The 15,328-nt window shown below is 38.6% G+C and overlaps 1 protein-coding gene across 1 annotated transcript; it reads right to left on the minus strand.

Annotated features, from left to right (window-relative positions):
• Positions 1-3,607: 3,607 nt before the first annotated feature.
• Positions 3,608-11,290, minus strand: p2rx3a (purinergic receptor P2X, ligand-gated ion channel, 3a). Its single transcript, XM_072396423.1, has 12 exons — positions 10,910-11,290; positions 10,542-10,677; positions 10,158-10,229; positions 9,286-9,355; positions 7,991-8,087; positions 7,829-7,906; positions 7,537-7,678; positions 5,792-5,928; positions 5,609-5,702; positions 4,594-4,659; positions 4,435-4,512; positions 3,608-4,323 (listed from the first exon to the last, which is right to left on the minus strand). The coding sequence occupies exons 1-12, from the start codon at positions 11,041-11,043 to the stop codon at positions 4,204-4,206; spliced, it is 1,224 nt and encodes a 407-aa protein (XP_072252524.1). The 5' UTR covers positions 11,044-11,290; the 3' UTR covers positions 3,608-4,203.
• Positions 11,291-15,328: the final 4,038 nt, after the last annotated feature.

Here is a 15,328-nt window from a genome sequence, read left to right on the forward strand (position 1 = left end):
AAAATAATCTCGGACTGTTCTACCATTAATAACTTGGAAACCACGATCGTCTCAGAAAATGGAAAATAATTTAATTAGGTTAACTGGAATCCCTCCCACCCCCAGATTTAAAAAAATGTGGGTTTGGTTCATCCTTTAAGTGGATAAGAATGTTGCATATTTCCCTAAATGCATGTCAGGACAAATGACCAAACTTCAGTCTGCAGAGGGGCACCAGACAGGGTTGCGCACTTCTCCCCTCACTTTTTGCTAATTTTCTATTTATTTTTAAGCTTTAGAAGCGGCTATCAGACAAAATATAGAAATTGAAAACAGTCCACCCGAAAATGTTGAACATAAGCTGAGCCTTTATGCTGCTGATGTATTACTTTTCCTCCAGAACTCACAGACATCTCTCACACACAACTGCACTCATAAATAAATGCTCTTCAATTTCTGACTACTCCATGAACTGGTCTAAGACCACAGTTCTGCCCATTAACTGTAGTATCAATAATATACCCGCTAGCACATTACAGTCAGGAATTATTAGATATTTAGGTGTAAGCTTTTCCCCCAGGCTTTCAGAATGAACTAAATTAAGTTCAGTTTTTAAAGCCAGTAGAGGACCACCTCACATGGTGGAAGTCCTTACCCATATTGTGGGGAGAGTTGCCACCATTAAAAATGATGGTCCCACCCAAAGTAAATGACTTGTTTTCAATTATTCCCATCAAACCGTCCTCTACTAGGTTTAAGTTACTAGATTCATACATTTCCAAATTTCTCTGAAAAAACGACCCACCACCAATTAGCTTAAAAACTCAAAAGACAGGACCAAAGACAGTGGTGGATTAGAGTTACCTCATATCCAGGATTATTTCTTAGCCAGTAAGTTGCATATCTCAAAGTGGTACAAATCTAGTCCACTAGATGAACCATAACTGGGTGTAGCGCAAAAGCACTGTTTCATCATCTGGAAATCTCTGACCCGTCATGTATTAGCTCAAGTATCAAGCATCATAAATGTTTTAAAAGCATCAGCACTTCTCTGACAGCCTGGTGGGGATATCTTTAGATAACCAAGTCTTCACTTATCCCCTGTAAGCTTTTACCCATCTGGAACAATACTGACATTCTGCAAAACAAAACAAAAACTAAACTTTGCTCTTTGGAACAACAACACAATAAATAATGTTTAAATGTAATGCAAGTGTAATTCTAATGCTGATGTAATGCTCTATTCAGAATCTCCCCTTCTTATGAACCCACTGCTCTTCAGAACACAGCTGCCCAGGGATTCATCTTGAGGATCCAGGGTGTCGTTTAACCCAAGATGGAGTGAGCCACTAAATCACAGCAATGCAAATGTCTACAAATAGGATTCTTTATTGTCATACCAGCTCACGTGTACATGTTTACCGGATGAAATTAGATCTCAGGTCCTGGTTTAATAAGCCTAATAAATAAGTGTATAACACAAGAGGGAAAATTAATATATAAACAGCACACTCAGCAGCAAAAATATAAACAGTTAAGTACACACGAGAGCAGGAGGTAGTCTGTAATATTGCATATATATGAGACTAGTGAAATATGAAATATTGCACCTTTGGTGGATAAAGTGGTTTGAGTGCAGGCCAGTGAGTGGTAGAGAGAGAGGTGTGGGAGTCTACAGAGAACAGCTGGAGTTCAGCAATTTGACAGCTTCAGAGAAGAAACTGTTTATGAGCCCGGTGGTTCTGCTCTGGATGCTCCTCAGCCGCCTGCCTGAGGGGAGGGACTGATACAGTCTGTGTGCGGGATGGGTGGAGTCCTTCATGATGTGGAGGGTCCTCCCCTTGATGTGTAGAGGTCAGTGGTGGGAAGGCTGCCTTTACCACCCCCTGCAGTGCCTTCCTCTCAGGAGCAGTGCTGCAGCTGTGCCACACGGTGATGCAGAGGATGCTCTCCACCGCACAGTGATGGAAGCTCCTCAGAACTGAGCTTCCAAGTCCAGCTTTCCGCAGCTTCCTGAGGAAGTAGAGACGGTGCCTTCCTGACCAGGTGGGAAGTGTTATATAGGCTGTCTTTGTTATTCAAAGGAATATCATGCCTACAAAACTTGCTACAGTTGTACATTTTCAATCTTATGCTCACTGTAATGTTTGGGTAAAGTGGACTTTATAGACTTTTATACCATTATAAATCTATCCGCTATCATTCATTACAAATTGCTTTTTAAAACACGTTGACATGTCTACTAAAGAATAGAAATTCAAACATGTACAGCTAACTAAAATAAGCTTAAACTGGAGCAAGTGAATGGTAAAATGAGGCTGAGCACCACAGCATGAAGATCAAGGAGGCATGTCCAACTTCAAGGTAAAGCTAATGCAGCATTATAGGCTGCAAGTAGATATAAAGGTTGAGGTTCATTAATCTGAGCTGTTAATGTGAAGTACAGTAGCCTGTAAATCTAAACTGAATTTAAGAAAAAAAAAAGAATGTAGCTGTTAAAATCAAAATGCATTATAAATCAACAACAGTGAAGCCCAGATTTCATGGATGAATTGCATGATTTTTGGAAGGCGTACACATGACGCAAATTTGTGTATAAAACTGACAGTCCAATAACTTACTATCAGTTTGGTGTGTGGAAGTGTGAGAACGGTTTGCTGTAGGTCCTCATATGAGTTCTCAGGCTAAGTACTGCATGGTGTTCCATAAGGTATTAATATCCTTCAAGAGTTATTTGATGTTATTTGTTTGATTTGTAGCTAATAACTGTTGGACAGTTTTAATTTAAGATGCACCCTGCAGAAGATGGGAGGTAAAGTTGAATTGTTCACTCCTGACCCTAACAGTACTTTCTGTACTTACCAAAGCATGTCACAAACATTTGAGACTTCAGCAAATTGTGTCAACTTGTGAGAGAAGGGCACAATACTGAAATAAAAACCAGCAAACCATTTATTATCATCTTCCAATATGTTCTAAACATAAATTAGCATACCAGAGGCTCTTTAATTTTGATAAATAGAGCTCCTCTGACATGATCCCTTGATTATTTCACAACTATTTGTTCACGGACACCCTGATAGAATATGGAATTGGATGTGTATGGATGAGCTGCATCACTCATGAAACAGTACTGTTTGGCTCTTTATATCATATTCCTTGCCTTTCCCAGAACATGCCTTATACTGATTACACTTTATTTGATTAGAATACCAGTCTTTGTGGCTAACTCTTGTCAATTCCTCCGAGGCCTCTCATCCCAGATATGTTCTCTAATAAATCACTGTCAGAACTATAAAGAATCTCTTTGGCTGACCAGTGTCCTGTTCAATTTATGATGAAAGGAGGATGGTATTGAGTTCATAAGGAGAAGGAAAATATAGAAAACATGCAAGCGGTGTACAGAAAGAAATTAGAATGATGGTGAAGCACATACAGTAAATGTTTGAGATGAAATGCTTGGAATAAACTTGATTGTCTGTTCTAAAAGGAGGAACTGCATCAGTCCATTAGTGTGTACATTAACATTTCCTGCTGTCCTGCATCACCCAGAAGTGCATTATTAATGGTACATTTTCAAACCTCAAGCCGCACGTTTCCTATTCTCTCCTCTCTCACACACCTCATGTACACTATTAACTGGGTCTCTCCACCAATAGGAGACTTTAGCACTTCATTTGAAAAGATTTGGATATTACTTGAACATAATGACAAAGAGAAATATTATAGAATATAAGCAAATAGTTTTTACTATGGATTTTTTTTTTTCCGGCTGTTGCTTTTCAATTGTAAATAATAATGAGGAGACAGGATTTATTCAGCTTTTCTATTTTAAATTACAAACAAGGTTACATATCATTGTAGTTGAGAAAATGAAAGTGCTTACAATAAAACAGCACTTTTAAAATGGCATGTTTCCCTTTGAAGTTGATCATGTGCTATCCATTTTCCTTAAGAATAAACTTGCTCCAGTGTTGGTAACCAGGACGCTCCAGTGTGCCTGAAATTGTTCTGCGTTACATGTGAGCTATAACCTTTTGTTAAGATACCAACTTATAGTTCTCAAATTGTGAGAATGACAGCAATATTGTCCTCATTTCCCAACTCCATAAACTTTCTAAACTAAAACTGGCTTCAAAAACCTGACAACTGAGGAAGACATAATGTTGCCTAATAAGAGAAAGAAAAGGTGAGAGGCATGTTCATTTCTTCAGATGGTTGTTGTCAGTCCGAAGGAGAGAGTGAAATGGCTCCGGAGTCACAGGAGCTCTTGACACCTGGTCTGAGTGACAGCTGGCTGCCTGGGCTGGGAGTGATGCATGCTTCAATCTGAGCCTCTGTCACCTGGATGGACATATCAACAAAGAATATATGAATGACACTCTGGATCCAAGTCACTGTGAGAGTCAGAAACACATGCTGCTGCATTATAATTGAAAAAAATGAACGCAATACCTCTTCAAACTTCTTGGCTTTGTACTGCTCTGCTCCTTTCAAGAAGTTCAGTAAGATAATATCACAGAGAACCGAACCCTGGGAACACAGATAAAGAGAGTAAAGACAGCTGACAGAAAAAATCAAATCAAATTTTGGCCCCGGATCAGAAATTCATACCAGTCCAACCGAGGTGAATGCAGTAACCAAGCTGATCAGCGTTGGGATTGTGCTGAACCTTCCTGCCTAGAGATGGTGAAGAAGAGATTAAATCAATTTAGGCCCCACACACAAGAACTGCTTATTTATTTAAAGTCTATTTGCATAGGGACAATTGTTTAGCATTGACAAATGCAGCTCCCTCGTAGTAATTTACAGCCTAAGCTAATTGGCAATGCCTGTCCCCAGATGAGCCTTTAAAGTTACATAAAACTCAGTATAAAATACATAAAAGTAAATTTAAATCACAAACACACAATAGATATATAAACTCATCAAAACTGTCAGATAGACTGCAATAAAGTAACATAAAAAACTGGCAGATCATTCAAGATACACAACTGGTCCTCCTTTAACGTTTGTGTCAGTTTTCATCTTAGATTATCTAGCAGGGTTCAGTTTAAGTTTTGATTTTATGCAGCAGACGTAAGTTTCACGCTGCAGACAAATAGCCAAGATCTGAGGCAAATTGGAAAACAATTCAGGAATTCCACATGTTAATCCTTCATACAGGAAAATCTGTTTGTTCCAGTGAGGCTTTCTACAAAAGCCCTTTAAAACTGAGTTACTGTCAAGAGTCATAAGTTACCGTCTGGCTGTGTTCATAGCATAAATTATCCATTGAATTAACACAATATGTTTGCATCCATCAGTGCCTCATAATGCTAATTCCCAAAATGTGTGCAACCAGAATGAAAGCGAGGGCAAAGTTCTTGTTGAAGCGATGCCTATATTAAGATTAGTAGTAATATTTTAGCAAATACAACATATCACACAATATTTCAGATTGTCATTACCACATTCACTGGATATGGCATTCATTTGCAGTGAAATATATAGTGAAATAGTGAAATAGTAAAATATATATACAAAATCTCAATACTGACCAAGTGTTATCTGACAAAAAAAAAGTTTAGACACAGTTCAGATTTACTTCAAGGCACACAATATTGCAAAAAAATTCAACATAACTCACATTGCCAGTGACCAGAATATCAAAGCGGATTGCATATGCTTTGTGAAGAGTCCGAAATTCAGTGCCATTCTCTGTTTTAAAATATTTAGCAAACCTGGATTCAAGAAGAAGAAAATGTGACCAAAGAATAAAAAATCAGTTAAGAGAACATCACAAGAAATAGAAGAAGTTTCACTACTGTACCTGAAGTTGTACCCTGTGGAGATGCTATTTTTGGCAAACGGAGCATCCAGTTTTGTGAAAAAATACTTGGGAACACAGTACTCAATATCTTGGTCAAGGTTACATTTCCACTCTATGTTTATTCCTATTTCTCCACCCTGGAAAAGAAATATTAGAGAAAGAGAGGCACAGATTGAGGCTATATGTGTCATGGTCTTTGGGTTCTGTTTTATCTTTGTTTTAGAGCTGTCTTTTGGCTTATTCTAGTTTTCTTTTTGTTAGTTGTTCAGAGTCCTGTCTTTCGATTTCTAACAAAAACAAAAAATTACACCAAATTCAAAAACAAAACCTAACATGAACTCCCTATTTTCTAGCAGAATAGGATTTTTTTTTAGGTTTTCTACTAATTACTGTGAGACCATCAGCCAATCATATTATGACATTCCTCTGTGTGTCCACCCCTTGTTGCCTGACTTCTGCCATTCTTGAGGGTAATGACGTTCCTCTGTGTCTCAGTTACTATAGCTGCTCTGTAACACTTGTTTTTCCTTCTTGTTGTGGGTTTCCTCCAGTCATTTTCGATGTGGATCATTGCTGGTATGTTTGCTTATTCCCTGTCACTCATCTATCGTGCCATTTGATATTAAGAGGGTGCTTTGCCTAAAATAAACACCGCCAACAGCTGGGTTAGTGGTGAGCCTCTGGTCAGTTTGCACTGATTCCTGATTACACTCATTAATTATTTATTATTATTTCTATGCTAACATGGCTTGATGTCTACTGGCTTTACCAGGAAGTAGTCCCTGCTAAGGCTGCTACTGCTCTGGTGAAGGCTGCAAGAGAGCTGCTGATTTGCCTTTCAGATTTTAATCATTTTGAGCACTATTAGTGCCTTTTTAGTCTTGTTTTAGTTAAGTCATCTTCTTATTCTACATCGCAGTCTGACCTGGGGGGTGGTTCTGTTTTATAAGATGACCTCGTTTTGGAAGGTTGGCAGGAGGCCTTTAACCAGCTGTTGATCCAAAGTGTGTTTTTAATCATTGGTCAACAGCTGTAATGTGTTTTTTGTCTATTTCTCTCACTATTTTTTCCTTTTTCAGCAGCTGAGAACTTGCCATGATGGCGGTCTTCCTCTTGTGTGCTGTGCACTGTTTTCTACCCCCTGGTTTTGGTAACCTAAATCAGCTGAATTTCAATCTTGGGCGTTTATTTCTTGAAAGTGTTGTTAAAAGTATTTTTGTAAATAAGGATAGAACAAGCCTCCTGCCTTTCTAGGGTAGCAAATACATCTTTGAATCATTTCCAACAACTTAATAGCCCTTGGGCGATATTCCCAGGGTGACGTTGTCATATCTCTTATACTAGTCGACTTAAACCTCACTCCCCCACCTGCATATGCCATGGTAACATGCACAGATGCAGAGAGCGTTACTCTCTCTAGTAAAATTGCCATTACGCTGCAAAATCTATAAAAAATAGTAAGCAATCAAAACTGAAGCAAAATCAAATTCAACTGAGAAAATATAGGTGTTTCTACTTTAATAAATTCATCTTGAAAGGAGCAGACCAGGGAAGGAGAAGGAAGACAGTCTTTTGATTCCCTTGTGTACAAGGCAGACCTTTTGAATGCAATATAACATGGCTTAATCTTAAAATATTTAACATTGTTGCCTTTTTTATACATGGCAACAAAACACTACTGATAATTAAACAACATTTTTACATTGAGGATGAAAAGCGAATCAAACACTGAGGACAGTTTAGACCTTTGCTGCCAGCTCAGACACGTTGTGCCCAGTGTCCTGTAGCACATCCCCCACACGGAAGATGGGACAGAAAGGGGCTGACACCGGATGGTAGGTACATTTCTTAATCTCTGCAGACGTCATTGTGGAGGGAAAGTTTCCTCTGAACAAGAATGAAATTCATTTGTGAAATGAAAACACAGTCATTTTTGTTATTTTTAAAAAAAGTACATATGATTAATCAATATTTTCCACACTTGTGCTGCTTCAAGTTGAGAGTGCGTATTTTTTTTCACAGCTGTGTGTGACCCACCTGGTGACATTGAAGAGTGGAAAGCGAATACTGTTTTTGATGAAGATGGTGAAGTTTTCTACATCCAGCATTGGCTTTCTGTGGATGGTGTTGACAGCAGTTAAGGCTTTCAAATACATAAATGTTGTCTGATACAAGAATACCTGCAAGTGTGCATCTTACATCTTGACTTGGTCGTTCTCAGCTGGGCACCATCCTTCAATCTCACAGTGACCCCGAGACTCATTGAAGGATTTGAGGCATTTACCTGTTATTACACCTGGTAAAAGAGACCAAAATGATTCGATGCTCAATTAGAAATTCTCCGGTGACACTCTTGTTTGAAATCATCTGGATTTTTGGACCAACACATTGGCAGACATGATCGGGAGGAGTCAATTGCCCATCTCACCACAGGAGGCAATCAAACACAAACAAATGTCATCACTCGCATTTGAATTTGGAAAGATACAAGCAGGTGAATCAGTCAGGAGTTTAAAAAGAAAAAAGACCATGTTGGTTATGGCTGAATACCCAGATACACAATATAGGTAAATAATTTAAAGAAATCCAAATAATCAACATTTGTTAAGGATACCTACGAATAAGTTTAATAGTAATACGATAAAGTATTATCAAGAATGACTGCACAATGTAAAGATATAGCAAAGCAAGTTGTGCTTCATGTTCTATTGTTTCTGTGGCCCAACATTTGTGGGGATTACTAGTTTGCTGTCTTCAAACATGAGACTCTAGCGAAAGAAACAACAGCATGATGCTTTATGTACACCTTTTTATGCCTTTAATGGACAGGACAGTTGGAGAGAGATAGGAAGCAGGGGGCAGAGAGAGGGGGAACGACACGCAGTAAAGGGCCGACCGATGCAGGATTTGAACCGGAGCCAAAAAATCTCCCCCAAAAAATAAACATTATGTGTGCAGCTCACTGGAGGTGATGCTGATGTGTCAACCAAATAACTCAAGTCAATGTGCAGCTCCACACGTTAATATTTCATCCTTTCAACATCATTACTGATCAACTGTTTTTCATTTTAAAGGATGGGATTTGTATTAAGAGATTTATTGTTTTTCTAATTTGTGTTTTTTCTTGTAAATTACCTTTCCTTTTATTTAAGTTTGGGGATTTTTGTCGTTTTTCTATTTTGACTGAAATGTTCATTTATCAAGAATGCATTCATTAGAAAATAATATAGAAGACTTAGCATTAAAGTGGATGTTTGCAGTGCTTCTCTTGGTGCTGCTGCATTTTCAATTGGGAGCAAAAGTGCCACAAATGGACAAAGTTAATCTTGAGCTGTCAAAAACATTTTATGCCTCTCACTTTTTCTCACTTGTGTCAAAAATGGTATTAATGCTCACATTTTTAATCTTTTTTCTTGTATCGGAATCAAGTTTGAAATGTTAGTATTGTGAAAACCCGTCATTGTGATTTGAAGAAATTAAGAAATCAGACTCACCATTGGAGAGATTGGAGCCTAACCATTTGGTGCAGTTTTCATCTCTGTCACAACTGAATTTATCTGAAGACTGAAACAATACACAGAGAAATAACATTTGGCTGTATTTGAATGTAGACATTTTATGGCAAAATGATAAATACATGATGATATGTCAGTTGTATAAATGATAGCAATGAGCCAACTGAAGAATCAGTTCAGTAGGACTGACATACTGAATGTAGAAAAGTACATAGATATCATTCAAGATGCCATCTTTTCCTGGTACATCAATGCATTTTTCAACAAGAGGATGCAAAAACACATTCTGCACACTTTATATATGCAAGGACAGGGAAGAAGAGCGTACAGGTACCGCATTAGCTTGCCTATTTATTATGTCTTAATCTATCCCCAATAGTTAATGTGTGGAGATTAGAATTAGAATCCTTATATGTAATTAAAAAAAAATGTAAAAAGGAAGAACTTTTTAATCACATTTCACCCTCAATGCCAGAACGCTTTTAAGTGTTGAAGGAATAGAAATATTACAAAGTAGTAAAAGCTTTACTGTCACATTTTCATTTTCCTGTTTCTTTGGAATGTGCTGGAGCCTTCAAATGAAATAAAGTTGTTCAGAAAAAACGTAAAACAGCTTCGGTCCATACTGTCTGCAAAGACGTAAAAATCGAACTAAATACACTAAATAAAAGCATCTGCTAAATGCATAAACATAAATGCTGATTCACTGCATTTTTTTTCTTTTATCCAGCATTTTTCATATTGTATCGACTTTTTTCTGCTTTGGGGTTGTAGTAAAACCTGAGAGTCGACTGAAACTAACTGGATAGTAGCAAAGCACTCCAAATACAGAAATAGGAATGTCTCCTCACCTCTGGACATACTCCTTGGAACTGATTTTCAGTCATGATGATTTTGGTCAGGATGCAGAACATGGTTGAACCCTTAACACAGCAGAGCATTTACAGTATACCGTTTGATTGTTAATGCAGGGCCACAAAGAATCAATCCAAACCATGATAGGGTTTTGATATCCACATATTAGCCATATTTTGATGACCTTAGTCTTTAGCAACAACTGACATACCTGTTGTTACAATCTGTCAGACTCTTTACATGCACCGCAAACCATCACCACACATTCCACTCCCTTCTAAGCGGTTATGTATGATAGGGCATATCAGCAGTAAGGGACTTCATGTTTCAGCATTATGTTTCTATAGAAGTGTTAAAACGTGTGTTTGAAGGTAACACACCTGAGAAGGGACGACATAGTCAGCAACGTCCATCACACGGTTGTTCTGGTAACCAAAGCCTTTGACTTTTGTCATCACTGATGACTCGATGCCGGTGTCGGTCACCTGGTAAGCTTTCTCATGGATGAAGACCCAGCTGCAGGACAAAGGACACACACAAAAGATTTAAGAGAAAATTGAGTTTAAACACATCAATTTAAAACATTATAATTTTACCTGAAGTCTGAATCCTTTTTTTGCGATTGGTGAGAAATGTGTATTTTTGCAATTCAACTAAACCTATCGCTTAAAACCCCCCCAAACCCAGGGCTTTAAACTTCTTTTTGCTCACTGCACTGTCACAAAGAAGGAAAGAACAAATCACTTACCCGACAAAATATGTGATGATGAGCAGCTGCACGATCCTGTTGATGATCCCCACAGACCAACTCTTCACAACCACAGACTTGGTGGTCTCGTAGGTGAAGAAGCCAGCGACTAAGCCCCACACAACGGAGGCCATGGCTGCTTGTTGATAGGAGTCACCGGACCTTCCTGAGTCTGAGGGAAAGAGCAATTTCTCTCAAAAAGTTCAAAAAGCTTTTTTGAAACTGTGTCTATAAACCTTTGAAGATCAAGAGGGTCTGTCCTACTTCTAATGCTATCAACCGTATCTCTCCTTGGTGCAGCTCGTGTTCATCTGCTTGACAGCATATTTAATGGCCAAAGCTCACTGTCTCTTTCCTCTGGCTCACTGTCTCCAGCTCATTAGTTTATGACACATAGTGGACCTCCCCCTCTTTAGTCAAATGATCAAGCGGAAGAAGTCTTTTTCCTTTATCACCGCAAGTCCCTATCTCCCTTGCCTCTCTCTGCGTCTCTGGCTTGAATTGAAAAAACTCAAGCCACACACAAACACATACACATCCACTTTAATCTGATGCACACACAAGTTGAGCATCATTTCAGAGTATTTCTCATACTTTTCATCATCTCATTCAGTTTTCGCTGAAAGAGAGGAACTCTAACCCTCAGACATTCCTGTTTTAGTATGATGGAGCACAGGACACCTGGAGCTGTTTAACGATAAAAAGACGGAGTCTACCTTATTCATTTACTGAGCTACTTTAATCATCGGTTCATCTCACAGAGGTGCTCTTCAACAAATATTACGATATGCTGGGTCTGACAGAGATTGTTGGGAGACAGTTGTTATTCTCTGCCAGATGTTATTCAGCTTCATTAAAAGAGATGCTTGAAACTGTTGTGGAATTCCCTGGTAAAGGCAACAACAACAAAAGTAAAAGTGAATTTATCAAAGGCATTTGCAAATAGGCTCAGCGTGTTCAGAGGTATAGTTTCCACAGTTCTCCATTTGTACACCTGTTGGTGATAAAACAAGAACCAGTTATTTCTGTCAGATCAGGTTTTGGGTTTGTTCTGCACCCTTAAAACATCTGTTACTGTAATTTACTTCCTTTTTTTTTTTTTAACTGAATCTCTGAATCTGAAGAATATTCAGGCGGAGACACTCAGTCCTCACTCATCTTCAATCCATTCTTTGAACTGTGGCCAGGCACATTATCACACTTAAAGAGGCCACTGCCATCGTTTCAATGAAAGGATGCACTTGGTCAGCAACAGCGTTGAGGTTCGAGGTACATCTCTAAGAACTATCCGCATGTATGGCAGGATCCAAGGTTTCTCAATAGAACAATGCCCAAAGCACGTCTTGTAAAGAAAACGTGATTCGTCAGACCAGGCCACTTTCCTCCATTGCTCCGTGTTCCAGTTCTGATGCTCATGTGTCCAGTGTAGGCAGTTTCTATGGTGAACAACTGTCTGCAGGCAACCTGCTAATCTGAGGCTGTGCAGCTCCACAGACAACAAACTCTGAGGTAGTGTGTGTGATGACACCTGTAGAAACCAGCGTGTACTTTTTCAGAATTTTCAGCTAAGCCCAGTGGAATCACATCTGATTCTTTTGGATCGGAGAGCACGTGCCAGCCTTCGATCCCCATGTGCATCGGTGAGCTCAGGGTGCCCATGATCCCGTCATAGGTTCACTGGTTTTCCTTGGACTCTTTTGGAAGGCCCAGACCACTGCAGACCAGGAATATCCCACGAGAGCTGCCGTTGTTGAGATGCTGTGACACAGCTACCAAATCCCCCACTTGCTCATTTCTGTGGTTCCAACAAACTGCACTTTGAAGAGTAACTTATGCTCAATGTGCTGTCGGTAATTGAGCCATTGAGGCTGTGCAGTGTGAATGATGCGGTTTTATGACTCAAGTGGATTCACTTGCATCGCAGTGTGCTGTGAGGATACTGCCTGCGTTTATGGAGGTGTTGCTTACTGGAAGCTGCTGTTGGGGTGTGCCAGTTTTTATTTGAATGAATTGATCCTCAAATAAGATATTGAATATAATGTGATTTCTTCAGTAATCTAGCTCTGGGGAATATCTTGTTGCCTCTGAACACGAGACCTGACCAGGTCAACAAAGGATCCTTACAATAGTTGTATTTTTTTAAAGCTTTGCACTGTAATATTTTCAAATGGTGTGAAAAAGTTCAGACTTTAATGACAAAAATGTAAAACATACAAAGACATAGTTCATACAGTATTTTACCATTAACATTTAATTTTTTACACTTGTTTACGCCATTTCCGCCAAGAAAAAAAAAATGGTCAAAATAGAATTTACTATGAAGAAAATTTGGTATAGAAATGAATGCATAAGTTAGTAAGAGCAAAGGAGAGCTGCAGAATGGGATTTGGTAAACATCCACCGAGGACTCAGCTTTTTCAGTCATGAGGGGTACCCAAAGCTACCATGTCAGCCCAGGAGGTCAGATGTTTACAGAACTGCTAGTTCTTTTTAGATGTTCTACAAATAACATTGTGATACAGAAGAAACATGTAAAAGGTTTAAACATCATTGAACAGATACAAGGAAGTTATAGATTAAAAAGGCAACGTGTAATATCTGCAATGTATATTAACAAAAAATGGACACAAGTAAGAAAATAACAGAAGTGATTTTGTTTCAGTTTACATTGTAGGAAAGGCTCAAGTTGAGTCTTGTGGACCTTTAGTTGATTCCTTCAATTAGATTCCTTTTCATTGTCTTTTAAAGGGCAGCTTGGAGGTACACAACTTCAGTGATGTAAACTTTAGAAGCATGCAGGGAAAACAAAAAAGCCTTTAGGCGCTTTACATAATCAGTAAGAAAAATGCCACTGTATCACTTTTGTACATTGAAAATGATAAAATTACTTTAATCTTTCTTCATGTCTCTTGGAGAAGTTGTTAACCTGCAAGTTGCACTTTAAATGTAATTGTTTTTGGCATTTTTGTACAACTGTGGTTATAAACCTCCCTTCACGTGGATTTTTAGTGTCATTCAATTACCAAGACTAAAAAAAGAGACAAAATTATAAAATTGGAGGAGGACTTTGATCAGTGGCATTTATGTTAGTTTAAAAATTTCTGCTGATTTTGTGATAATAGCATTATCACAACGTTTTCTTGTTGTGAAAATCAGGGCTATCCTGCTTCAGACCAAGTTGAACAAAAAATTAACAGAATAAAACAAAAATTATGTAAAAAAAAAAAAAGATCTATTTCTCAAAGAAATAATTGCGTATTAATACGGAATATTTCTTATAACCCGGGTTGGGTGAATCCATTGCTGTATTTTTTAATCGACTGTTTCTTGAAAAAAGTGACATCGTTTACAGTTAAAGGATGAAACCGTATTCATAAGATGTATATAAATGCTTCTTTCTACAAGTCTGGACTGTGGTGGAAAAAATAATAATGATTATCCAAGCACTGTTAAGGTGTAAAGCACTCAGGCAGGTTTATTGAAGAGTTCTCGTACAAGAGAGCAAGACTTCAACACAGAGCACCTGCGTCAGAGTGGAGCTCTGACTTACAGTGTCAGTGCATGTCGTATTATACCCGAACACAGGAGAAGGAAAAAATGTCCATGTATCAGACGATGCAGCTAACTTCTTCTAATCTCTTGATGAGCCGGACGGCCGTGAGTAGTGCGCAAAACAGAATGAACCATGGAATACTTGATTGTTTGATTGGAAACATCTTCTCTAGTGCCTCTCCTCGGAAATAATATCAAGTCTGAAAAGTGATTTAAGCACGATGAGACACAAACATAAGGCTAAATAAAATTTTCCCATTACAGGAGCATTTATGGTTTCTTGTAAGGGCTGTAAAATAAACCTCAGAAAATGTTACCACTTTGAACAAAGCCACTCAGACATCAGTGAAAACATCCTTTTCCCACATTTCTGTACATCAACTGTATAGAAAAAGAAATCTGATTCTACACTTTCAGATGCCCCTCTGCTAGAGCACGGAGTCTAAATGCACTGTAATAAATTACGTACTGTGGAATAATTGACAACTGCGACATACGATACAAGCGTTTCTCAGTACTCTCACGGGGACCAGCAGCATTATAGCCTCTCACATCAGGGAGATAATGCAATGCAGTCACAGTGTGTGTCTAGATGCATGTGCCTCGAGAGCATGTCATTTCTTAAGTGGCGCCATTATGTTTGTAATGGTAACCTGACTCGTGGCCAGAAACGCATAAACACATGCTCTGTAGCCACAAACGGAGACTTAAGCTTCCAGGCTGCATGCAACTGCAATCTGTATCATTCTGTGATGGCCAATGACACTGTGAGACGCATGAACACGTGACACCACAAGTAAGAATGTAAGAATGTGGACAGAGTGGAGGATTTGTTGGAGAAAAGATTGCAAGATTAAGGGCAAGCAA

The sequence above is a fragment of the Leuresthes tenuis genome, unplaced genomic scaffold (assembly GCF_036924035.1).
Source record: "Leuresthes tenuis unplaced genomic scaffold, fLeuTen1.0.hap1 SCAF_11, whole genome shotgun sequence".
Lineage (NCBI taxonomy): Eukaryota > Metazoa > Chordata > Actinopteri > Atheriniformes > Atherinopsidae > Leuresthes > Leuresthes tenuis.